We start from the raw sequence: 26,972 nt of genomic DNA on the forward strand, positions 1-26,972 counted from the left end.
GCAATACAGACTACCGGAATCGCCACAGCAAGCCAATTTTTAAGCAACTCCTTTCATTATAAAAGCACCAAGTAACAGTCTATCCATATGGGTAGTCGCTTTGTTGACGTGCAAATCTACCAGCTTTGTATGTGTGCTAGCATATTCGGGATACTCTTGTTAAACAGGTAGCACACACGCATACTCGATTAGAAGCCGGCCGAGCTTTGGACGTCGCCTTGCACTTGGAACCCTTCAGAGCATCGTTCATACATTTACAAACTTTGCTTCAGAAAGACTATGACCTCAGATCACAATACGCCACACACGACAGACTCAGGAGAACATACCCATCACCAGAAATGAACATTTGACCTGTAGAAGTTACACCTAATCGGAACGTGAAATAAAATTTCATGACCTCACTCAATCTCGTCAGTTGAGGTTGAGGTACCCTGAAACGCCCTGATCTAAATTTTCTAGGCGGTTCTAGTGACCTCACCTGAAACGGATGTTGTGAGGTTGGGGTAGACTTACAGAACAAACAAAAATGACAGTAAATTAGTTATTTGCCAAAAATTGTAACTAAAACCTTTCTTTCTACAATAGCCACGTCCTCGAATAAAACAAGCTGTCGGGATAATTGCTTGTGCCTCATATGGGTCAACAGTGCATGACTGAAAGGAAGAGAACACACCTGTCTCGTGTTTCATACCTGTTCCGTTCCTGTGTATTGTGCGTTGTTGGCGAATATCACAATAGTCAGATACCCACATTTATGACAGTACCGTTATAACTGCCGTTTCCGGCAATAATGGCGTTTAACACTGTGCACAGGGTGGTTTGCGTCAGATCAACCAGGGATTTAAAAAAGCAAGATTTCTTTGCTGCGTGGAACCGGAGGCATATTGCTCCCCGTCATGTGACGCTCCGCAGTGTATGTTATATGTCTTGCTTAATAAGACAATCAACATAGATTAACGACGCACTTTTTAAATATTTCAGTTTTTCATACCAAATAGTGTAGCTCTTTCTTGGTGCCTTTTGACGCCATTTAAAGAAAGCTCGCGAAATTTTAAAACATAACATGTTATGGCGAGCACGTCTAGACAATTGAAAATTCGTTTAGCAGCGCTAGCACACGGTATCAAAAGGGCACAGTCACATATTTTACACGTAATGTTTAATAGATTTCGCGCACGCTCTTCAAATATGGGTAAACATGAACTGCGTATGGGATAACGTCGGTAGAAAACTTCGATCTTCTGTTTCTGACCCACCTGACTTACTAAAAATATTTAAGCCTAACGTGAATAACACAATCCATAAATAATCCTTGCAGATTGCCTAATTACCAAAAAGTAATAACAATCTGGCGAGTGCCACTCGCCAGGAAACCACGTCTTTCGTTCCATTCAGTGCAGCTCACCCGCTTTTTTTTTTGTGCTATTGGTTCAAATTTTGTCAAACGCTGCGTATGTACGACATTTAGCGCATCTGTAAATGTAGACTATATCTGTTAAATTTGGATACTACATCTTTTGACAGACTTCTAGAATTTTTATCAGATTTGCAGGTGGAATAGCTTCCGACTCCCACAGTTGCTGTAGTACCTTGCGAATATATTTGCCAATCATAAGCTCCTACAGTGCAATGTAAGCTTTTGGGCAGTGATGGTGGCTTATTTTCACAATGTAAACATCCTCAAGGAAATATAATGCACATCACTAAATATAATTACTGCTGTAAAATAAAATGTTATCTATAGTTTCTTGCGCATTTATTTATTTGTAATGTGTGGGCATTAAAACACCCATCGTTGAGAAAAATGCGTCCGGCTTAGTGGTGTGGGCCTTTGCCACCTTCCACTCATGGTGCACGAAACCTCCACGATAGGCAGGTAGCACTCTCCACCTCTTAACTTGTCGATAAAAAGAAGTTATCCAAAACAAATTTAGCTAACGTTTAAGGTTATGGCAGATCCTTTCCAAGCAGCTTGATAGGCAGACCCTTTCCAAGCAGCTTGTTAGGCTAACACGTCATATGACAAAAGGCAGACATAAAGAATATTGACCAACAAACGAAACGGAAAGCCCTACTTCGAAAGAAACTGTCCTGCAAGCTCGAACTGAAGGAAGATGATGAAATGGCCCAAACCCAAGGGCGTGCGGATATAGATAGATAGGGATGAGGATGGAAGGAAGGAATGTTAGCTAGAAAGGCCTCCGGTTGGCTACCATACACTCGGGGAAAAGGGAAAAGGGGGAAAACTGGGAAGAGAAAGGGAACGTGAAGCACAGTCAGAGTTTGTCACACAAACCGGTGGCTGTTAGAAAACTAAACAGTGCCCTGTATGCCTTAAAGGCGGTCGACTGCCGTGGCCACGGATCAAGGATCTTATCCGCCGTTAAAGGGCGAGGATCGAGGCGGTTCAGTGCACAACGCAGCTTATGTCTTTCGCTCACAAATGCATGGCATTCACATAAGAGATGTTCGATTGTCTCTTCACAGCCACAATTTTCATAGGCAGGGCTGTCGGCCGTTTCAATCCTGAAAGCATATTTGTTGGTGAACGCAACATCGAGCCATAAACGGCACAGCGACGTTGTTTCTCCACGAGCAATCTGATGGAGAAGGCAGAGGCGCAGTTGACGATCCAGTGCCCTGAGGCGGCGGTTGCAAAACTTCCCCCTGTTCCACGCTGAAATTGTGATCTCCATGGCCAAACAGCGAAGGACACATGCGGCAACATCCTCGATATGGGTATTTTAACTGGAAAGCCATCGATGTGGGCAGAACGGGCAGCCTCGTCCGCCTAGTGGTTTCCCTTGATGCCGCAGTGTCCTGGGAGCCACTGAAAAACATTATTGTGACTTTTCAATATTGTGACCTCGTGGTACAGCTGACGGGTCTCTCTAACGCGTTGTTCATGTGACCAACGGCGTAGTGCTGCTTTCAGGCCTTGAAGGGCTGCTTTAGAGTCTGTAAACACTGTCCAGTAATGTGGACGTTCTTTGTAAATGATTTCAACTGCCGCGCGTAGAGCAGCTAGTTCAGCACCAGTTGAACAAGTCAGGTATGATGTTTTAACCTTTATCTGGATTGACTTGGCCGGTATGATAACAAACCCCGTGGAACTGGTTAGATGGCGAATGCAGTGCTTGGCCTAATTATTGGAAGGGTTTCTATAGGATTACTAGGGACCCTGGTTAGGTGCCGAATATGCGTTCTCATTGTGTCAACAGCAATATGTTTGGTAACAAGATGATTCCGGGCGACAAGAACAGTCGCTGCTGTTGAGGCACATTTGGGACGTCCAAGGCATATACGAAGAGCTTGAGCTTGCAGATTTTGAAGAGTCCTGAGGTTGGTTTTCTAATGTTATTAAATATGGGGAAGCTGTATCGCATGTAGCCCAAAAATAGTGACCTGTACAGTTGTAGCATCGAGTGAACTGGTGTACCCCAGAACTTCTCCCCGAGGAAGGAGAGTACTTGGACAATCGCTACAAGTTTGCTTCTCATTTCTGTGAGATGAGGACTCCACGAAATATTTCTGTCAATGACAACTCCAAAGAATCGGTGGCTTCTCTCGCAGGGAATATGCATTTGCCATTAATGCAGATGGGGTAACGTGACATTATTTTGCGAGTGGGTGCCACAAGGGAACACTTCTCGATCGAAATATTGAAGCCTTGCAGACGACGTCATTATCATTGAAGCCTTTTGCAGCCTCGCACGTACTTGGGGCCGAGTCACACTGAATGCCCAAATACATATACCATCTGCATAGATGGAGATTTGAGCAGATTGTGGTAGCACTCCACCCTGTGGAACTCCAAGTGAAATTCGATGTAGAGACGTCGGTCCACCTTTATTCTGGACGTAAAGGGATCTCCCTGACAGGTAGCTACGTCTTCAGCTGAACATGCGGCCTCAGATCTCTGCAGCTACCAAAGCGTCCAAAATGGCCTGATGTGCTACGTGGTCGTAGGCGCACTTGATGTCCAAAAACAATGCTACTGTCAATCTTTTGAAAGCCTTTTGGCGCCTTATGTGTATATACACACACACACACACACACACACACACACACACACACACACACACACACACACACACACACACACACACACACACACACACACACACACACACATATATATATATATATATATATATATATATATATATATATATATAGGTTTGGGTCTTTACATAGGGGACAACCGAACCCAATAATTTGGGCCGTGCGCAATGGCAGTGCTGTCGGACTTCGGTTCGGAAGGGAAGCTTATCAGAATAAGCCGTGGCAACTGCGATAAGCCTCCACCTCAAAAGCCAACCTCACAGAAAGATGACCTTACTCAACCTCAAACTCACGCATGAGGTTGAGGCTCAATTTTCTGATCTCACTCAAAAATTATTGACCTTTGGCGGTCAATTGGCCTTTGGTCAATTGACACTTTATTAAGAAAATAGAACGTAGGGAAGATAGTGAAAGGGTCAACAGGTGCGTCCTAAACAATGAAGACTCCTGGCGACCCAGGCACAAGACACGGCTCGGATTTGGATGACCTGATCGCCGCTGTCTTTTGTTTATCGCAGTTCATAAAAGTACGTCCGACGTACCCATTTGATTCTCGGTAAAGGTAAGGTACGGCGGACGTCGCTGTACGCCAATGGCGGGTATGTCACGCCTAACATATGCCCGCCTTCCGGTTTCTAAGACTACTTGAAGCTTAGCCTTCGCGACTTTCAAGTTGTTGCTCAGAACGATTCGCTCAGTCTAACGTTGTTACATTATCACAATGCCTGTAGATCGCTTTCCTTACTCAAGGTTGTGTGCTGCGACCGTCGCTGTCAAGCGAACACGTTGCATTCAAGCAACGGCGGCAGGCGACGACCCGACATGCCGTACAGCATATACATCAGCAGAGGTATGCACACGCATGAGCAGCTTTCTCTTCGCATTAAACGATCCTTCGGTCTGCTCCTAGTGCATGCGAGATATTCCTAGCATTTGCGCTGTCTTCGATCGTTCACAGACTTTCTAAGACCATGCACCGGAACAACACAAACCTCACCGTGCAGGACACCTATCCGCAATATGCTGTAGTCCGTTTCAAATGCTTGCTAGTTCTTTAAATGCAGGCAAAGCGAATATGATGTTTCTCAATTATTCCTTTCCTTAGATTTCACCTCACAGCCATGAATCAATACGTGCGAAATCTAGTAGACGCCTTCGCTGGTACAGTTGGGATAACGAGCAGGCCGGTGAGCCTGTCGAGACAAAGATGCGCTTCATCGCAGTGCATAAATGTGCATCTGAAAAGCCTAAAATTTGAATGATCCGCTTCCGTACGAGCTGCGATGTCTTGAGGTATTTAAGGATGGACTAGACAAGTGATCTGCTCTCAGCTTTGTATTCCCGTTAAATTTCGTGTACATAAAGTTGAGTTTACACCCACCGCCGTAGTTTCGAGGTTAGGTCGAGTCGATCGATCAGACCCGTTAGAGCACAAGCGTTAGATACCAACTCCGGGCTTCGGTGCACAGAAGAAATCACATGTTTGCACATAAATAACAAACAGTAAATTTGCGATTCAACGCTACTACCCAGCAGCTTGTAACAAGCAGTATATAACAGAAAGACACGTGTTTTTCCTACACGTATGTACGTGCAGCAGCAGAAACTATGAGAGACAGTTCATTGCTGGAATGTTTAAGTGTACACGCATCGCACACCAATCGCCTCATTCCGGGAATTCTTAAAATGACTGCGAAATGCCTAAAATGAGGTAAAGCAAATCGTTCGAGACATAGATACTCCGTCACAAACCAATTCATCGCAATAAATTTTCAGCTAGCTTCATTAACACCGGAGATATCGGCGATTAAAAATGGCACTCCCCCTCTTCCCCCTTAACTCAGAACTCCGAGATAACCGAAAAAAAAATTGTAGTTTATCTCTGGTTAACCCTAGTTGAATTGCGAAAGCATGTGGCGGAAGCTTCTTTTGCCTGCTACATTATTCTCCTATCACGCCCTATCAATGTAAGTTGTTACATTATTTGGGACACTTAAGCTCATCCTTTAAGGGTATGACGCGAGAGCCGTAAGCTACTAGCCCACAATAAAGTCATGCTTCAACCAAGCCGCATGGACGTGCCTGCGTGTCGAATGGGTAATGAGAATGCAAACGATTCTGGCAGGCAAATTCTGATATCACCCTCCCATATAAAAGGAGCGACCCGAGTTGGCAGCTCCTGCCAGTGGCATATGGCTAACGTGAATTCAAATGTCATGGCAGGCTGATTTTCTTATGAGGAGACCATAGCTGTGCTTTTTCAAGGCGTAGGTGCTTAATCACAGCGTAGCTGTGACCCCCCGAGGTCACAACTACATAGCTAGGCTGTCGTCGTATTGTTTTCGCGATAAAACGAATAAAACAGCTAGGGAACTCCGCCCCGCCCATGAAACGTCACCGCGTGACGCTGGGTTCGCAGACTTCCCGTTGTCGCGCCTGTTTTCCCGAGCGTCGTCCACGTATTCATCGGTCTCTGCCTTTCCTTTCCCGTCTGCGTTTGCATATCTTTCAACCTTGTCTCGTGTTTTCCTCGGCCGTGGGTTTCTTCAGTTTCTTCACCTCTCGGAATTGTGTGCGCAGCCCGAAAGACCCGGTCGTTCTCGAGCGCATGCCTGCAGGTGGGCAGGCTGCTGTCCACACACACCGGAAGCCGTCGCGGAGGTGATTTTCCCTTGGTATTCCTGTTTCATTCAGCACAAATTAGCGTGCACTTCTGCCGAGTACGGCTTTCTACACGGCCCCTTTCTTCTCTCGCACTGCCGGTCAGTCTCTGGTGTCAGTAGCTTTGGTACAGTCCTCTGTGGTTTGACTAACGGCAGCTGGTGTCTTCGCGATAGCAACGACTCTGCGTGGATTCTGGCAGACGAGCGTGCGAGTTGCACGTGTGCAGACCTGTCACCGTCGTTTTTAGCCAGAAGCGCTTGCATGATGGTCGGCGAGAGGCATTTCTTGTGGTGCACCAATGGAATTTACACGTGTCATCGGCAAGAGCACGGACTGATGATCGCTACAAAGTTTAGATATCGAATTACAGGTAAGCACGAATTGTTCGTTCGCCAGTCTTAAGAATTGAGATTAACAAAAAGGATAGTGCATGGGGTTTTTATCTCATGTGCATGCACCATCCGAGCATGCATCAAAGGCGCAAAGCATCGGCGAAGCAGCGCGCCACATGCAGTTCGGCAGCGCAGATTGTCACCGATTGCCACAATACTACACGCAAGAATAGCGCACAAGAGCACGCGAACGGCTATGCTAGAGAGGCAGCCAAAGAGCTGATTTCAAAATGCCATCTGCGATATCTTCGATGCCAAACAACCAAGGCCTAGAGACGACTAGGGAGCAGTGCATGACCGGAGTGCCGTCGGCCGCAGCGCTCGGGGACGGCATCTCTGCAGTAACCTGGCGGCATCCGGGGCTGCACTTAACCGGTGTGAATTTGCGTGCTTTCGCGACGCAGCTGAGGGCAGACCTTTTTTTACGCGCGTTCCATTTAATTATCAACATGTCGCACAAATGATCGATATTGCAAAGATGAGACGGGAATACATTACGCTTTTGCAGCGCCGTCGGTCGGTACGCGAAGGTTTACGCTGCCTATTGTGTGTGCTGCTCCTGAAATATGATCTTAAGCAAAAGTGCAGGGTGTCGATTTGCCCTGTTATGACCAACGGTGGATCACACACCCTCGTGTATCCGTGGTATCGAAACTATGGTAAAGCCTCGCGTGATGCGTCGCGGACTTTGAAAACCTACCTACACGTGGTAAAAATACCGGGTCCGTTCAACGTCAAAATCAGGATCAAAATACGGAGGTCGGGTTCGTCCTACGTAACGGGGCAAAATGTACCAGGTACGTCCGACGTACCTCTCACCACAGCTTTACTTTATGCCACCTGCCCAGTGAGGGATCAGGCATGAGCACCGTATGAGTTAGATGAACCCGAGAATCGCAAATTGTGTGATTTAAGCTTGGCGTTTCCCCGTAGACGCGACAGGTTTGTCTAATTTATGATTTAAGGAACCTAGAAATGAGATACTGGTTCGCGAAGAAATCTGTTTGACGTTTTCTCCTCACGGTGGCTCTTTCAGTAGCTAGCTGTGAGGTGGAGGGTAGAAGCGGGGAACGTCATCAGTTTTCAACCTCATGATGTCGACCTCAACCTCAAATGAAATCTTGGTAGTTCACCTTCCTCCGTAAGGTTGATGTTACTTTGAGGTTGAGGTCGACCTCAACCTCAAAATGACATCAACCTCGCGAAGGAAGACGAGTCATCTAGAAGTAAGGTTGGCCAAAGCCCAAATGTTTTGGGGTGAGATCAAATATCGGACCTCAACCTCATGCGGGAGTTTGAGGTAGAGTGAGGTCGTCTTTCAGTTAGGTTGCCTTTTGAGGTAGACGCTTACCATCGCAGTTGTCACGGCTTACTCAAATGAGCCTTTCTTCCGAACAGAAGTCCAAGAGCACCGCCGTTGTTCACAGCCCAAATTGTTGGGTTCGGTTGTCCCCTATATCAAGACCGGAACCGCCACCAGCTCTTGGGTTTTAACCGCTTCATCATTTCCCTTCAGTCCGAGCTTACGTGATGGTCTCTTTCGGAGCAGGGCTTTCAGTTTCGTTTGTTAGTAACTATTCTTTATTTCTGTCATTTGTCGCACGACATGTGTTAGACAAACGAGCTGCTTAGGAAACAATCTCGAAACCTTGCAGCTTTGACTAAATTGTCTTTGGATAACTTATTTTCATCTACAAGTAAAGATCTAGAGAGCGCTACCTGCCAACAACAGCAGAAAGCACGTGAAATGTTTGTGCACCAAGAGTGGAAGGTGGTAAATGTCCATATCACTAAACTGTGCGTATTTTTCTCGATGATGGGTGTTTTGACGCTCACAGATTACAAAGAAATAAATGCATAAAAAACTCTAGTAATTCCCAGCAATAAGTATAGTCAATGATGTCCATTATATTTCTTTGGGAGTCCTTTCAGTGTGAACATAAGCCATCATCACCATAGAAACCCATAGCCTCTACAGTTAACAGATAGTCTACAATAAACATCTGGAGGCGCTAAGTATTCAACGTACGCAGCATTTGATGAAGGTTGAACCAAGAAATAAGAAAAAGAGTAGTGCGCCACAGCTAGATTCAACAAAATACCTGGTTTCCCGGCGTGTGACAGTCGTCAGATTGCTCTCAATTTTCGTTAATCAGGCCATCAGCAAAGATCAATTGTGCGTTTGGTTATTCACATTATGGTTAGATATGTTTAGCAAGTAGACAGGTGGTTAAGGAACAATCGACCGAATTTTTCTACCGACGTTATCCCATACTCAGTTCTTTTTACCCAATATTTGAAGCAAGTCCTCGAAATCTTTAAAAAGTAGGCAAAATATGTAACTGTGCTCTTTTGATACCGTGTTGTAGCGCTGCTAAACATGTTTTCAATTGACTAAGCATGCGCGCCGTAACATGGCGCTTTTTTTTAATTCGGGCCTTCCTTTTGATTTGCTGTAAATACATTATTTGTTATAAAAAATTGAATTATTTGAAACGTGTGTCATTAATCTTTGTCAATTGCCTCAGTAAGAAAGACAAAAACATACCCTGTGGAGCCGCACATGCAGTGGCGGCATCCTGCGTTTTAAAATCCGAGGCTCATCTTAGGCAAAACGTCCAGTGCACAGCACTAAATGCTATTATTGTCGTAAACAGTAGTTAGGACGGTATTGTCACATAATTTGGGTGCCTGGTTATTGTGGTATTCGCTGACGACGTGCAATGCCCAGGAACGGAACACGTACGAAACACGACGAGACAGGCGTGTTCATTAGCCCGACAGCTTGTCCTTTCAAGTATATGGCTAAAGATCGATTTTTAATCCGAATTTTTGGCGTGTAACTGTTTTCGTTTTCTTTTTCTTATTTAAACTATAGCATTTGATCCCAATCACACAATATCAATATAAGGCATCATACAAAAGCCAAATCTCTGTTTAAAAGTTTGAACCGATTGATGCGAAAAACGGAGTATAGAAAATAAACGACAATGAAGATCAATTCAAAATTTGTTAATTTTATTATTGCATCTCTTTCACACCCCGCTGAACGCGTAGAAAAAGATGCAGTTCCTAAATTTGTTAATTTTCCTAACTTTCGTAGATGACTATATTGGTTCCAAGGAAGGAAATTTCTGAAATGGAAGAACACAATAAAAACAATTAGCGCTTTCCTATTTCTACAACATTATGATTACAAACAGGTTAAGACAAATATCACCATTGAAATATTAAGCAATCTAGCCTTCTTTTTTAGAACAAAAATGCCTTGAACTGGCTACTAAACCATTATTTCAATTTTCGGTTGGCCGATAATCGTAAAGGGTATCTAAAGCAAATTAAAGGAGCACATGACGCAAGAATTACTGCCACTAGAATGTAGTATAACGAGGCTAATTCGTCCACGTGTTCGGTTTTGAGACATATACTTACACTTCTTCCTGCGGAGGAGAGCGGTGTAGTCGTAGGTGGAGCCGAGGCCGTAGCCGTAGTTCAGGCCGTAGCCGAGGAGACCGTGGCCGAATCCATAGTGGCCGGCACCGTAGCCGAGAGTGCCAATGCCGTAACCGTAGACTGGGGCGGCTTGGTAGGCAGCCAGGGCTGGGGTGGCAACAGCGGTGGCGACTGGAGCAGCATGGGCAACAGTAGCGATGGCTGGGGCCGCAGCAGTGTAGGTGGCGATTGGAGCAGCGTGGGACACAGTGGTCACAGCTGGGGCAGCGGCGTAGGTGGCAACTGGAGCGGCGTGGGCAACAGTGGTGATGGCTGGGGCAGCAGCGTAAGTGGCAACTGGAGCAGCCTGGGCAATAGTAGCCACGGCTGGAGCAGCGTGGTAGGTGGATACGGTGCGGGTCACAGCTGGAGCAGCGGCGTAAGTGGCGACTGGAGCAGCGTGGGACACAGTGGTCACAGCTGGGGCAGCGGCGTAGGTGGCGACTGGAGCGGCGTGGGCAACAGTGGCGATGGCTGGGGCAGCAGCGTAAGTGGCGACTGGGGCAGCCTGGGCAATAGTAGCCACGGCTGGAGCAGCGTGGTAGGTGGACACGGTGCGGGTCACAGCTGGGGCAGCGGCGTAAGTGGCGACTGGAGCAGCGTGGGACACAGTGGTCACAGCTGGGGCAGCGGCGTAGGTGGCGACTGGAGCGGCGTGGGCAACAGTGGCGATGGCTGGGGCAGCAGCGTAAGTGGCGACTGGGGCTGCCTGGGCAATGGTAGCCACGGCTGGAGCAGCGTGGTAGGTGGACACGGTGCGGGTCACAGCTGGGGCGGCGACGGCGAGGCTAGCGGATGGGGCATAGCTGTAGCCGAGGCCGAGACCAGAGTAGCCAATTCCGTGGGAAAGGCCGTATGAGGAGAGGCCATAGCCAAGGCCGTAGCTGCCGTAGCTGCCAGTGTAGCCAGCGAAGGCGCTGGTGGCCAGGGCGAGGACAATGCAGGCACGGATCTAGAAAAACACGTTGTGGTGTACATTAGATATTATGTTCTGTGCACAAGACTTCATTGTACTCTCTCCTTATTCATCTCAAACGTGGACAAAGTCTCTGTCAGTACTTTCAGCCAAATATAGCCACGGATTTAAAATCGTAGAAAACTGCTGTGAATGCGTACTCTCAATGAGTAAAGTTCATATCCGCTCACATATGTTGCTGATGCGCTGGAGAATTCAGCCAATATCTCGAATTCACGGGCCGTTGCTCGTCACAGCATTTTTTAATTGGAGGTTTTCTAGTTCATGTAACGGACTAGGACTTGAACTCTTGCTACGATACATCGTTTTAGTATTTATTCAAGCTTAAGCTCGATCGGCGATATCAAAGCCCATTGAACACACTTAGATTTAAGTATCGAACCATTGTTAAAAGAAACTGATTTCTCTTGAAATAAGTCCCTGGAGGTGTCCTAGTGAAATCTCGTTTCCCGGGCCACTCCCCGAGTACGCTTTCTTCCCATACGATCCAGAAGGCTGCTTACCATGGTTTCTTTCAGCTCCTCACGGTCCAACTACTGATTCTGCACCCGTTCGGCCTGCTTTTTATACTACTCGAATGCTAAGAGGTGGCGCTGCAGTGGTGGCCAACTGCGAAGAGACAGGGGAAAAAAATAAGAGGGGTTTGATATCACAGTTTGCGCTTGTTTTACAAAAAGCGCTCGCTGGGACGTGCATTCCCCGCCGTAGAAAGCGTACTGCACTGTGCAGTCACGTCTCAGAGGAAAACGTCGGTGCGGTCTCGGGCAAAAAGAACTAGGCGAAGAAGCGATGCAACACATCCTGACCTTGACACCGCGTATCGACAGGAGCTATCGCCGCTTTGTGTGAGCAGTCGCCTATGAAGAGAATATCATTTAATTTGGCATTGCGAAGAACAAGGCAAGCAGAGAGGCGAGTGGGTCCCATGTGTTCGGCGATGTATGGTTTGCTCAAGCGCATAGAAAACTGGTTTCCGGGCAAGTCCGCGCTGAATGAAACTAAAGTAGATCGAACTTCAGCTGCCCGTTTAATTTTTCTTGCTTTAACTTTGCATTTCGTCGCTGCACTCTTTTTTATTCCGCTCTTCTCGCACATCACACATTTAAATAGGCTCCTATTTGAAAAAAAATAAGTGATGAAAAAAGAATCCACGTATTGTAGAATGGTCGCCAAATCTTTGGTATAGTTACGCATGAGAATGTGTACAACCTGAGCCAAGAGTGGCGAACGGATTATGGGTGGTTTGCTGATTTATATGCATGACTCGCTAGTGGGCATCGTTAAGTGGGTTAAACACTTTCTTTCAGACGACCAAATTTTCGGATTTTCTTTTTCCCTCTGCTCGGCCCTGTATTTCATTTTGACTTTCAGCTTTCTTCGCACGTCCCCCTAGCAGTCAGTGGTTTGCAGATACAATTTAAATGTTTTGCTTCTTTTTTATCGAATATATCGTGCTCAAGATTTAGGCGGATGAATTGCAAATTAGAGTCGTAGCTGTATCAGCGCACTGTAAAGAGTGTGGCGACTTGTGATCATGATTTCGGGAAGGCTGTTGAGTGTCCTTGCAAGCACGCAGCAAGAAAAATCTTCGTGACAGCATGAACCTGGCACTACGCGGCACTACTTCCGTCTAAGCACCGTATCAGCTTGCATGGGGTTTCTCAGATTTTACACACGATGAGCTTTTCCACAAACGCGTTCTCTTTTCCAATTAGACATGAAATTCTGGTTTTCAATTGTCTGCTTTTCAATGAACTTTTTAAGAAGCGATGATTGTCTAATTGTTAATAAATGCGCATAAATATTCAAGCTCGCAACAAGCTTCTTGGTAAAAATTAATGAGTTGGCACTTGCCGAATAAGTGATGAACACTAAGTGAAATAAATATATCTCTCCTAACAACATCTTACTTCAGTGCGTAATGCACACAAACACCAGCTCCCTCTGGTTCTAAGAGATTTATTTTAAACCACTTCGAAACACACAATGTCATCTGCATTCAGTTCCATTCGGTAATTCGGATGCTAGAGGTGGAATTTAACGCCATTATTATAACTTGGTCGACATCCATTATAGCCGGAATAAAGATTTCCTTCGTGAGTCTTGCACAAGTTAAAAAAATTACAAGGGTTCAACGCTGCTGAGCCAAATATTGAGCGAAAGCAATTGCTGCATGCGGGTAACCGAGCGTTCTTATTCTTCTCTTTTTGTTCTTCCTCAGCACACATATAAATCCCCGCTTTAACCAAGCCGTATGAACGTGTGCCTTAGTGGCCTATAGGGGTAACGTGAATGCCAGGGTCCTAGCAGGCTGATTCTGACATAACTGTCCCATGTGAAACGAGAGACCCAAGTTTGCAGCTCCTGCCAGGCCACGTGGGCTGTGACGTCACAGCGCCTCGTGGGTAAGACGTGGCTACCGGCCGCGCTGCGCTGAAGGCTCGAAACCTAGAGTAGTATTACTTTCGCAATAATAATCAGTCTCAAATCAAACAATTCATAATGTTTTCTTAATAAAAAAGACGCACTAATTGTCTTTGTTAAATAAAATGCATAATTTTCCAGTACCAGAATGAACGGTATGGGACAGAGATGAACAAAGAATTCATAGTTTACCCATCATTCTAACATAGACTGTTTCCACTCCATGCGTATGCAGGCCATCCGCATTTTTTTTAGAGAATTTCATCTTAGTAGTTTTCGAGTGGCCCAAACCTTGATGAAAGCTTCTGAAGCCGTATTTTCGCAGTACACCTGCGCGCTCATTCGGGGATATTTGCAAACTAGGAACTCGCTACTGCTGTATGAACGCAGTACTGTGTTTCATCCCTTGCGTTATATAGACCTGATTATGTATGTTGCCGTTGTTGTTTTGTATAAGTTTTTTACACGTCATTACTGTCGTCAGTTTTGATACACACGAAAAATTGCCCCCATATAGCCATGCGACTACGTTTCTCCATGCTTGGTTCATTCCTCGCTATTGTCAGCATCACTGCCGCCCCGTACGCTTTCGCGCTAGTGGATCATTCCTGACACCATGTTTGTCCTAGAAGCAGTCTTAAGGTTCGACATAATTTTGTAACTTTTGGGAACGAATTTTTAAACATTTACAACATATCTGCAGATTTTCTCTGGGTATACACTTCTAGTTTGCTGTTATGATTTTTAAATCAATCTCCGTTGGTCTTCGTGGCAGTCTGTCATTTTTGTGTACGCAGGACCAACTTGGACTGAAATTTTTTGACACGCAACGGGAGATTAGACCATTTTACCAGCATGTCTATAAAAATATCTTACAACATTCAACAGTTGCCTTGCAATGGTTTAAAAAGACTCCAAATTGATTTTCTATGAAAATAATTGCTACAGTTTAGACCATTCAGGTCAGTACGTTCATAAAAATATTCTAAAAAGAACAACTAGGAATTTTAAAGAACAATTATTTCCTAAAACGCAAACTATTAGTTTTCTATGGCACTCGCAGCGCCGGCAGGGAAAACCCTAAACTCGAATTTTTCTCATCAATTTTTCCATCAGTATGTGCAGTGTGCATAAAAAAAATTGAGGCGGGATTGGGAGGGGGAGGGGGGGGGGGGGGGCTGAACTTCAACTCCCGGTTGCCAACATTCCTTGTTTCTTCTTGTGCGCATGCCTGGGCTTTGCGCTGTTTGATGACTCATCCTTTAATTTGACTCCTCTATTATCTTATACGTATAGCATACAATCTTATGTGAAAGATCACCCGACGTAGATATCATGACCCGCTTAATCAAGCTGTGCAAAGGAGCCTGCGGCGCCTGGGGGTAGCGGGTCGGGCACAGAATGCAAGGCTCCTCGAAGTTTCATTCTGATCTCAACCTCCCTTCTAAAATAAGAGGCCCGAGTTGGCAGCTCTTGTTACAGTCGATGACGTCGGGAGTCCTTAGGGCCAATCAGAGCCTGATCATGCCAGCTATGCACTTAATTCCATATTCCGGAGCAATTCCCGTGATTTTTCGCACACAACACTGACACCGGATTCTCTGGTGATGCCGCCTTTAAGGCGACCACGTTAATATCTTACGTAGCCGTCATAGCATAACAATCCACAGTTGCCTCATAGTTTAAATGTGTATCACAATCCTGAAACTTGGACCATGTCCCCCTTGGTGCGTGGTCGCCGTCACCGATGTTGCTACTGCTGGGTTTTCGTCGCGCTTTGCACCTCGGCCTTCATCTTGTGTGTTCTAAATAGAAGCCTCGTGAGCGGGACAAACGTCCTCTGGGTCACCCATAGCATTTTTTAGAGGCAGATACCTCGCCATTCATGCACGCCGGTATTTCAGTCTGTTATTTTGATCCCTCGGCTGCCAACGGGGGAAGCTTTTGCCGAACGCTTTCGCTTCTGAGCTGCATGGAGCCTTACGCGAAGGCAATGAAGAAATTAAGGGGCACAAAGCTTTGCGCGATAAGCCATTTACGAAAGCAATAAACACGTGACGGCATTCCTGTGAGCGGTAACCTGTCTGGAGGTCCCACGCAGCCTCTCTAGCAAAGGGCTGGAGTGGTAAGGAGGAAAGCCTCTGCACCTTTCTTTTATTTCCATCTCTCTGTCGGTAACAGCGGGCCGTCATTTCTTCCCCGTTCGTCCTATTAGCCCCCACATATTAACGTTTCTAACCTTCTTTCCTAACCATTATTATTGCTCGTCTTGAACTCATTTCATCCGCACGAAGGCTCAGAGTGCGTCCGGGGTAACGGCTCATCGCTTACAATATTTGATACACACTTATAAGGTCCATATTTAACCACATGACGTGACAGCGTTAAAGGCTTCTGAAGGTTTCTCCACTTGGTAATCCACGTTCGCGTTAACACAGATGGCTACTCGTTTACTCACTACTTCCTTAATTTGTACTCTTTACTACCTCATGCATATTTATTAGTATGGAGTAGTGAAGTACTCATTTATGTGGAACACCGACAGACATAGATGTCTATAAAACCTTTATTGGACGAACGTGCCTGAACAGTCTAGAAGTTGCGTATCTTACTCATTTACTAGGGAAAGCGAAAAGTTCAATTCCCATATCCGCAACCTATACTTTGAAGAAGCTGCACAAGTTGGCAGCTCCTGCCACCTATAGGCCATGAAGAATTATCTGAGGTCACACACTCCGTCTACCAATCAACGTCAGGACATGTAGCGTAGCAGCTAACTGCTGGAGCATTATGGACGCGATTCTAGAGTCGAAGTTGCACTTCTCGCATGCAAAGGTAAAGGTCATGTCATTAGGTCCCAGTGACCTTGAACACATGCGTCTCCGCGTGACTATCTCGCTCGGCAGATGCGCCTAGCCACATGAGTCGCCGCTGGCTTCGCATCGCGATTGCGCCTATACCAAGTTACTCGCCGTTCGTGTTATATAAGCAGGAGCACTGCTTGGTGCTTCTTCGAACTATGAAAGAACCGGTTTCCGGTAATACTTGTTGGTGCAATGAATCGAAGAGGCCAGTCCGAGTCTGGCCACTTTGCAGGTTATGTGCTGTTTAATATTCAGGCATGTTAATAAAAATCATAGACTAAAAGGTGATGGAGACTTTGACCTAATTACATATCGGAGTCCACCAATTGAGACGAAGACTATACCTTCCTTTCCCTGAAAACTAACCTAAGAGAAATATGAAAAAAAACTGCGGAATGAAAGGTGGTGTTACAGAGGTTATCCCGTCTCTTGCCAAGACGATGCTTAAGCGTCCTCTAATTCAAACGGGCAAAGGATGTGCAACCCTGCTAAACAATGCACAACCATACCTAGCACATCTTTCGCTCGTGCCACTAGGTCCAAGCCGTGATTGAACCACTAATATTTTTTTCGCTCACTACGCTGACGCTAGATTTTTTCGCAGCATGGGGCCTTAGACTATATCGCATTAGGAAGTGTGATAGTGCTGATATATGGTTATTTATGGCTAGCCAGTGACAACATACTCATACCGCCAACGGCTTCACGGCAAACACAGGCGTGTCCTTCGGTAAAACGGCTCTATATGTGCATTGCAACGAGGTTTTTACCAGCCGTTTCTCTTGTCTGGTTACTAACATAGCTATCTGCTGCACGCCTAGCCCTACCCAACCAAAATTCAATAAAATCGCTCGACCTCATGATTCTGCATTTACTTTTTCACCTGACTAAATGCGATGATGAACGCTCACGCACAATCACTATCACAAACACGCTAGTCACTCTCGCTCCAGTTCACACTACAGTCTAGTCAAACTGACATGCCCTCACTCCAATTCTTTTTTATGTCGGCTTGCGCTTTTTGGTAACCAGTTAGTTTACGGTGACGTTCACAGTCCCTCAGTGTCACTCTCACACACTCTCCAGCGCAAATGTACCGAAACATATAGGGTCTTGCCCGTCACGCTGTTGCAAGCCATGGTTTTCTGATGCACGGATTCTGTCAAGAAGTAGACACACAAAAGCTAGGCTGTTATTTGAGGCATTTTTATCGATAAGAAAGCAAGCATATGTGTCAGTGACACGTCGATATCTCTGCAAAAGGTCGAAAAAAGCCGCTTCATCCGCACGGTATCATATCAGCCTTGAATCACGATGATGTTACTTGTGTGTACGACGACTATATATTATCGCATTTTTCCTTCAATAAAGAAGTTGTGAGTGGCGCTCCGTCCCGTTACCTTTCTTGTGCCCGTGTGTGTTTTCGGGCCTTTTACTTACAATGAAGTGTCACCAACTAGCCCACCGAAACGTTCTTTCAAGCAGTGAGTAAAGGTCAAGGCACTCATGAACGCGTATGAAAATTAACTACGTTTTACATATCTAATGTGATCATTACTTGTTCATTTACGCTGAGTAATAAAGTAGAGATTCATGCCTGCAAGATTTTTTTGAAAACAAATGAGTTTTGGCTTCTTGGGCACTGCATAGTAACTAATGCAACAACAGCCTGTTTAGCGTTAAAAGTGTCAAAAAAATGTGCGGGGGTACCTAATGGTTGTCCTTCTTTTTTTCATTTATCAAAGGCGTTTCATTTCAATGTGCAGTTTCGCTCACATGACGGACGTTTCTCGACAAAGGCCAAACGATCTTCTGTTTGTCGTCTAATCTTTGCTAATACGAAGTATTTAGTTAATCCTGGGCGCTTAGATTCAGTGCAACAACGCCATTCAATCGTGCAATAAAGGACACCTTTTTTTTTTTTTTTTTTCACACAGGATAATCCTGGATGGAGTTTTTCTTACTGTCGCTATCTTGGATCCACTGTGACGTCGCCTGAAGTTCGTAAAAAAACTGCAATAACTCCTGGCACAGGATATACTCATAACTATGAGGAGAACTCATCTCCTGGCTCAATGTGATTCTTAAAGATGCGCCTTAAGAATTAGTACTAGTGTCGCCGCATACCGCGTATTTGCAAGCTACGGCGTTACTATAGAGTACAAGCTCTCGATTGAAACGCTCTAAAATACACAACTTGCTGCATATATGATTACCCGCGCTACGAAAATCATATTTCTAGTAAGTCAAATGAGATGCAGCGCTGCATGTATTCTGTAATTCTCCGTTATTTTTCATCATGGCTCAAAGGCGCTTGTATCACTCTTCCCACACTGACGATGTGCACGCACGCGCTAGTCTGCATGAGCGGCCATTAAGAAAAAGATTTGTAATTTCAAAACTCCCGTAGCCTGCACGAAAGAGCTAGTTCAACGGCTAAACTGGGAACGACACCGAATCGCCGATCCCCTAGAGAGCACAGTAGAGCGTGAACGACATTGAGAATTCGCTGTACTGAACTTGCTACGTACAGCAGTCACACGTAGCCTGGGCACACAGAATGCGAACCGAGAAATTCAGCCCTCTCTTTTTCGTAGCTTTTCCTTGCGTCCTATCTTTCGCTCTGTTAAATTATGAGCTTGCGCATTATTTCCTAGACTCGCCGCGTTGCTTGCCTCGTATTTCTAACGTAATATTGGACGTTGAAATAGTGTTGTGTGAGAAAGTGCAGTGGCCACGTTACAACCGCAGTTACTCAAATTCACGCATGTCGGCTCCACCATACTTTTTCAATTTGGCCGATTGCACTCTTTAATTTTGTTTTAAAATTACATATATACCAACTGATGGCGTTAACCTGTCAGGGGCAGAACGTCAGGCATGACTGAGCGTTTTAAGTCATTTCGAGGAGGCAGACCAAGAACACTACAGCTTCTTTTACTGCTTTTTCCCACAGTCGTGTAACCCGCTAACAGCATTTCATGTTCGAAATGTTTTTGTGCGACCACAACTAGTATTTGCAACACTTCATGTTTTGATAGCAAGCAGAAAAGTTTAAAGCTACTGTACTTCATTAACGGTATTGGCATGTTCTTATTAGAATATCTGGGGGTAATAAACACTGGTGATTCGATTTGCACACTTGATTTGGCCTTCGTTCATTTTACTAACATCCAAGCATATCACTGAGGTATTTGCCCCATGAAAATAGTGGGTTATGCATGCTTACTTTGTCAAATACAGGGGAGAATATATTTATTCATTCAGAGTGTCAGTTTGGTAAGTGCCATCCTTTTGCTAGCCTTTACAGTAAGTGAGAAATATCCTATTTTCTAGTAACCGAAATTATCCAGCTCGGAATGAAGTATAGTAATGCTAAGAGGCTTAAACATATCGACCTTGCTCCGATTTCGTTCTTATGGTCTGCCCAAACTATGCATTCTTTCTGTATCTGCCGTTCTAAACTCATGCATATTCTCAGAAACAGTTTTCATGACAGTTTCATGCAAAATATCAGCAGTTTCGCCCCCCTTGATTCTTCATCACCATCATCATCATCCGGACTATACCCACTGCAGGGCGAAGGCCTCTCCAATTTTCCTCCAATTAACCCGGTCCAGTGCTATAGATGCATACACTTGACCCCTACGTATTTCTTAACCTGATCGACCCACTTAATTTTCTGTTGCCCCTTCTATGCTTACCTTCCCTTGTAATTTGATTGGTTACTGTGAAATACCATTGGTGGTCCTCTCTTCGCGCTACATGTCCTGCCCATGCCCATTTTTTCTTCTTAATTTCCACTAGAATGTCAGTAACTTTAGTTATTTCTCTGATCCATTCTGCACGCTTAATATCTCTTAGCATTACACCTACAATTTTTCGTTCCATAGCGCTCTGCGTTGTACTAAACTCAAGAAGAACCCTTTCGTTATCCTCCATGTTTCGGCCTCATAGACGAGTACCGGTAGAAGGCAAACGTTATACACTTTCCTCATGAGTGATGCCGGTAATCTGCTAGACATAATTTTTTAGTATCTTCCAAATAAATGTGTTTCATCCCATTCTTATTCTCCTAGTTATTTCCCTTTCATGGGCAGTATCTGGGGTCACTACCTGTCCTAAGTAGACATATTTGCATACCACTTCCAGAGCTTCGCTACATATTTTAAACTACAGTTCCTTTCCCAGGCTGTTCAACATTACCTTAGTATTCTGCCTATTATTTTTAGGCCTACCTTTCTGATTCTCATGTCTAGATCATTAATCATTAGTACCAATTGGTCTGCTGAGTTAATTAACAAGACAATGTCAACAGCAAATCGTAGATTACTGGTATTCTCTATTGATCCTGGTACCTAACAGCTCCAATTTCATGTCTTTGAATACACCCTCTAAGCAAACTGTAGATAGCACTGGGGAGATAGTGTTTCCTTGCCTAACACATTTCCTAATTGAATTTTAGCCCTTTCTTTATACAGAGCTATGGCTGCTGTGCAGCCACCGTGGATATCTTTCAGGGCTTTCACATATGGCTCAACTATACGCCCTTATCTCACAAAGCCGGACTGCGAGGTTTTGACCTTGCTTCTTAACACCCAAAAAAATTTGATTAAAGCGACGGCTTCTGTTCTCTAGGTCGCAAACCTAGCTGGTTATGATATCAAGGCTAATTTCTAACTCGATTACAATTTTGGGCAAGCCCCGAGCTACTAACTTTTTCAGCCCTCAGGTGTATTCAAGCCTTTTTTTTTTTTTTTGCATGATGTTTCTGGCTGGTTACAGTTTTCCCTTTCATCATGGTCACGGGCACGGCTCTGGAAGGTAGTAGGTGGCAGTTTGGACAGCCGAGCACCCATTCGTCGATTGGTTGCATGACATTACGATACCGCAAACTGGATTCCAAGGAAAGGAAAGCGTAGCAGGGGGCGTCAGAAAGTTAGGTGGGCGGATGAGATTAAGAAGTTCGCAGGGGTCAAGTGGATGCAGCTAGCACAGAACCGGGTTAAGTGGAGAAATATGGGAGAGGCCTTCGCCCTGCAGTGAGTATAGTCAGGCTGATGACGATGATGATTATGATGACGACGACGACGATACCGCATGCTAACACGAAATTGGAAGGAGATATCAAATTGATTTTCTCATTTGAACTGGGAAGGTGGGTAGCAATCAATTTTCGAGACATGGACAACTCCACTCCTAGGCCATAAAGGCACGCTTGTGCGGCCGGCTTAAAGAGAGAATTCTTGTCTAATTTGGGTGGTAAATAAAGACCGGTAGCTGAATAGTGTGCTGTCTTTGGACTGTATGTAATCAAGATGTTCGAGATGTTAGGGGCACAAGTAAGGAATGGGTAATTGATCGAGCTGAAACGGCACGTACGTGAACGAGGGTCTGCAAGAGGTGCTGCTGCAAACGGAAGCCATTAAAAGGAAGCTGAAACGGATTTCAAATTGCATAAAATTCTATGGTTGGAAATAAGGGGCTTTATTAATCATGAGAGTAAATTTTTTTCTTAATTCTGTCGATAAGAAAAGACGAGATCGCTTTTTTAAAAACGCGGGAGTGCCGAGGGTGGAGCGCCGAAACTGGGGAACAGGCGCGCGGATGTGACGTCAATCGTGGAATGCAGGCCGGCCGGCTAGGCCAACCGCGTGTTTTGCACGCTTGCTTCGCTCTATCCCGCGCTTTAGTGATCGACAGATCAGCGCAATCTGCTGCTGGTGCCGTTTGTTTCCTCCAGTTCGGACGTACTATACGGAAGGTTTCGCGTGGTAAAAGATTACACGATGTCAACCAGCAGCTGCGCAGTTGGTGCGGAGTGGCACGCCGCGCCCTTCGACGCCCTCCGACTATCCGCCTCTTGTGCCCAGTTGTAAAATAAATATTTTCCTCGTGTCATTAAAAACAAACATTCTTGTGAGCGCATGAAGTGATCAGTGGCTATCAGTATGGCTTTCTGCTGTGCGAACATTAGTGGTCTAGTACTCCAAGCGAAATGGTGCTTTATAGTTTCCCAAAGGATAAGAAACTTTCAGCGCAGTGGGGCTCTGTCAAGGAAAGGAAAAATGTCTTCCCTTTGGAATCAGCTGTGTTTTGCACTGGTGAGGACGATCATCGAATCTTGGCAGCAATTGCGAGCACTTGAGACCCTAATTAAATCAGCACATCTTAAGCCCAGTGCCGTTCTCTCATTCTTCACGCCCCTAATTAGGTTAATACCGTTGTTGCATGGCTGGCTTCACCTCCGTTGCGCTTAACCGAGGATACTGAACTTAAAACGCGATCCGCGGCTCACTTGTTACACAGCTTGCCACCGTTCTAAACTACTCAACAATTACCGATTAGGTAAAGCAACCGAAATGCATGATCGGTATAGAACGAAGCTGCATTTGCATATAACGCAGTGTCTGCAATGCCGTGCTGCTCGCGCGGCAACAGCGTGTTCAAGCATCGTCAGGAGGTAGCACTGCTTCCGTATGCAGCGCCGGCAGCGCATTATGCAAGTTGTCCGTGCATCCCTTGCGCTAGCGTCAAGAACGCATGCTAAAATTTATTGTTATCTTAAATAATGAGCCCAAGGATAACGGAATGTCAAACATTAACCCCTACTGAGGATCTTTGTCCCGTACGGAGATGCTGGTAGGAGTGATAACTGTGATACAAGCATGTTTCTCTTCATAGATGTGTATCGGCAGTCGCCGCGGTGCGTCGCAGTTCATCCGATCTTCTTGTATACATCAAATCATCTGCTAAGGCGGCGCCGTAATTAATGATATCTTCATTTCGTTGAGACAAAGTGATATACAGTAGGCAGTTCTATGAGTAGCCCATTCACTACAGCGCTGCTGAATCCCCAAGCATCGTCTGCTGTTGCGCCGGTGCGAAATAATATAGCGACGACCAGGGAGTGCGCTCAGCCAGAGCGCCCGTCCGCAGCGCTCGCTGCCGGCACCGTTCCGGTAAGCTCGCTTCATCTGGCGCTGCAGGTGCTGCGAACCTGATTGATTTCACAATGTGGCTGAAGCCGGAGATTTTTCGGCGTTGCGTTGGACAGTGCACCACGCCAACTAAGCGCCAAAGACGGGACGGGCTGCTGCTGCAGTAGCGTATACGGATACCGTTGGGCGATACTCGAAAGTTTTATAAACACGCTGTGGACTAGAATTGCATCATGTACTTTTGTTGCCACTGAAACGAGCTTTAGTGTGTAAAGTCCAGTTGTTAAAGAGGGCTAGCTCTAGCGCTTTTCGACTCGCGCAAATTTGCTGACTTTGCTTTCGCTATCGACGTACTCGACAGCGTCTTTCATAGCGCCATTTCTTTTTTCTTCTTATTTTTTTGGACCTGCTGGTTGCTTCAAAGCGTACAATAAGTGTCCAATGTGTTTTACATTGTTCGAATAATCAATAACATTTTTAATCGAGCTACCAAGTCCCCTGAAGCAACGCGCACACAGCAACACCGCAGGCGCCGGCCTGGCATACCGCGAATGACGTCATGATGGGTCCGGTGAATTACTGACAACAGCGGCTTTTGCTTGAAAGGCGGACCCGCTGGTGGTCGTTTTCTTCTAAAAGCTGCTGTTTTAGTTCATTTCTGCCATTTTCAAGTATAATAGGCTTGTTCAGCGGACAAAAAACTACGAAGTGCGGACCTTCGTTTGTCGTGCACGGTGCTGTATCCGTTAGGATACGTTGGGTCTATCGAGCATTTAACCCTCGGATTTATTTTGTGTTTCGTGTAACCTAGCCTTGAGATGTTCAGTTGCACGTTATGCCGAACACCGAGTTTCGATAGTATAGAACAGGAGACTAGATGGTATGTCATTACGCAAAAAAAAAAGCGCGCATCAAGTTGAGACACAGAAAACAGTGGCTCATAATGTCGATTCTTTTTTTTTTTCTTATCCGCACGGATGGCTCGATTAACTGCTGATCACGAAGACGCGGCTCCAGCGCCGGCTGTGGCTGCCATATTTTTATGGAGACAGCATGCAAGGCGCCTGTGTACTTTACGATGGCAATGCACGTTAAAGAACCCCAGACGGTAGAAATTTCCGAGGTCTTGCATTTTTTAAACATCATAGCCGTTGTCGCTTTCAGACGTCAAACCCTATAATGCAAACCAAGCCATCCTTTCTACCTCGTGTTCCGTCTTGACTCCAAATAAGTTACATAATTGGTGCAGTGACACAAACCTACTTTAATTGGTCCCAACACCGACACCGCCATTATGGCATCGCAGTGGTGTTTAGGCGAGTGGCATTTCTTAAAGGAAAAAAAAATATAGTGTCACGTCTCTGGAAAGTAACATGGGTTAGCTGGGATGTGTTCAAACTGAGAGCACAAGAAAATAAATAAAACTTGCACCAGCCAGAACATACATTCTAACCGAACGTTCCGAGACCAGCTCGGTTCTTTCACCAGGGGCGACAAATGAGCACGCCAGCCGCAGCAGGCAGCGGCCCTCGTTTCCCTTAACCCAACACGTGGCGTAGTTCATAGGTGTAAGAGGAGAGTAGCATTCCCGGATTTCTATTCACTGTCGCCTCTGTGAATCGGGTGAACCTAACTCGACGTGTCGCCTTTTGAAAGGATTGTCCCGGCCAGGACGCTCACCTCCTCCCAGGCGATTCTGCTGCGGCTCTCCTGATTAAAGAACCGAGTTGATCCCGAAATGTTAGGTTAGAATAATTTTTTTGGTTGGTAAAAGCTTGCTATAGTTCTTTGTTTCAAGAACTCAATCATGGGATTTCCGCTGAAGACGTTATCATTAAAACTGAGAGCATACTTCAGGGCACACTCAGGTATTTTCACTAAAGAAAGGTAGATGATTGTGCAGTGGGGCCATGCGGTAACTCGTGGGCTCCCAAGTTAATTCTAACGGATGAAACAAGTTTTCTGTCGTTCTGCTAAGCAGTGTTTGTTGAGTAATTTTTCATTCGTAGTAAGGTCGTTTCCATGTAAAAGAAATATAGGTGCACAGTTGGCTGCAAAACGACATGTGTACCTTAGGCCAACTGTAAATCATGTTGCCTGCTAGCAACGCTATAAACAGAAACACCAGCGACAATGTGCACTGGGGGAGAGGCCAATGCTTTTGTCATTCGTATAAATAGAACCAAAATCACAAAATGGGCTCCTGTGTCATTTCTGAAGTAATAGAAACCGTGTCACAGCTTGTCACTAGTAACTATACTTACTGACGTCTTAGACATTACCTAGTTCAGAAGCTTATTATTTCGTGAAATTTAAAGCATCATGAGACGGGGCTAAATAAAACTTGAAATCTAAAACAATGGCGTTAATAGTGGAACCAAACTCCCTAGACCATTTTATTCAGGACATTGGGTGGCTGACCACTACTTACCTGAGGTAGAGAACATGACAATTTCTAGAGCCGGCACTCAATTGTTAACTCAGCTGTTTGCATTGCAAGGCATGTATCTCTTTATTACGACAAGTGGAGTTGCAAACCTCCTGCTCTCCTCTGATTTCGGAACATTGTCATTCAAACGGATGGCTTGGCTGTCTGTCTCATTCTTCTCTATCGCTTGCCCATACAGCGCTCAATCAACGCTCCTAATCTCAGCTAAACGGCTAACTCAACATCCAAAGGAGTGGAGGATAATCTGTGCTTTTGCAAAATGAATCAACGCGTACATCACCTAAGGCACTAGCCAATACTGTCTCTCCTACAACCTCCAAGCAAACCAAGACTCTTTGGCGATCGATACAGCGCTTTTCGTCCCAATTAAAACACCAAACGCGTACCCACCTTTTGTTTTCTTTCCAAAACCGTACTACAAGCCTTTAATCTCTGCAGTCGTTTTCCAACCTGGGGAATGCCTTTACGGCCGCTGTTTATCACCTACAAGTTCAAATGTCACGACATAATGGCCACACGTATCCTGCCGGGCCGATATATGAGGAAGGATAGTCTTAACTATGCCATATTTGATAGTATTTCCAACTTATGGGAAGCAATCTTGCCGTCCATTACAGAAATTGGCGCAGCCACAGGACATGCAACACAGCCGCGTTTACATAGTCGCGTAGTGCACACTAATGGTGCTGGCGCACTGGTATA

General features: G+C 45.4%; 2 protein-coding genes across 2 annotated transcripts in view; both read right to left on the minus strand.

Annotated features, from left to right (window-relative positions):
* The window catches only part of LOC146186046 (uncharacterized), a 78,672-nt gene that overhangs the window by 40,207 nt on the left and 11,493 nt on the right, over positions 1-26,972 (minus strand). The window lies entirely within an intron of this gene.
* On the minus strand, positions 10,122-12,220 carry LOC146186048 (uncharacterized). The gene is made up of 3 exons (XM_084606966.1): positions 12,096-12,220; positions 10,557-11,568; positions 10,122-10,258 (listed from the first exon to the last, which is right to left on the minus strand). Coding segments are annotated over exons 1-3 (1,017 nt in total). The 5' UTR covers positions 12,099-12,220; the 3' UTR covers positions 10,122-10,256.

Source organism: Amblyomma maculatum, chromosome 6, assembly GCF_055883805.1.
Source record: "Amblyomma maculatum isolate TAMU_Amacu chromosome 6, ASM5588380v1, whole genome shotgun sequence".
In the NCBI taxonomy this organism is placed as follows: domain Eukaryota; kingdom Metazoa; phylum Arthropoda; class Arachnida; order Ixodida; family Ixodidae; genus Amblyomma; species Amblyomma maculatum.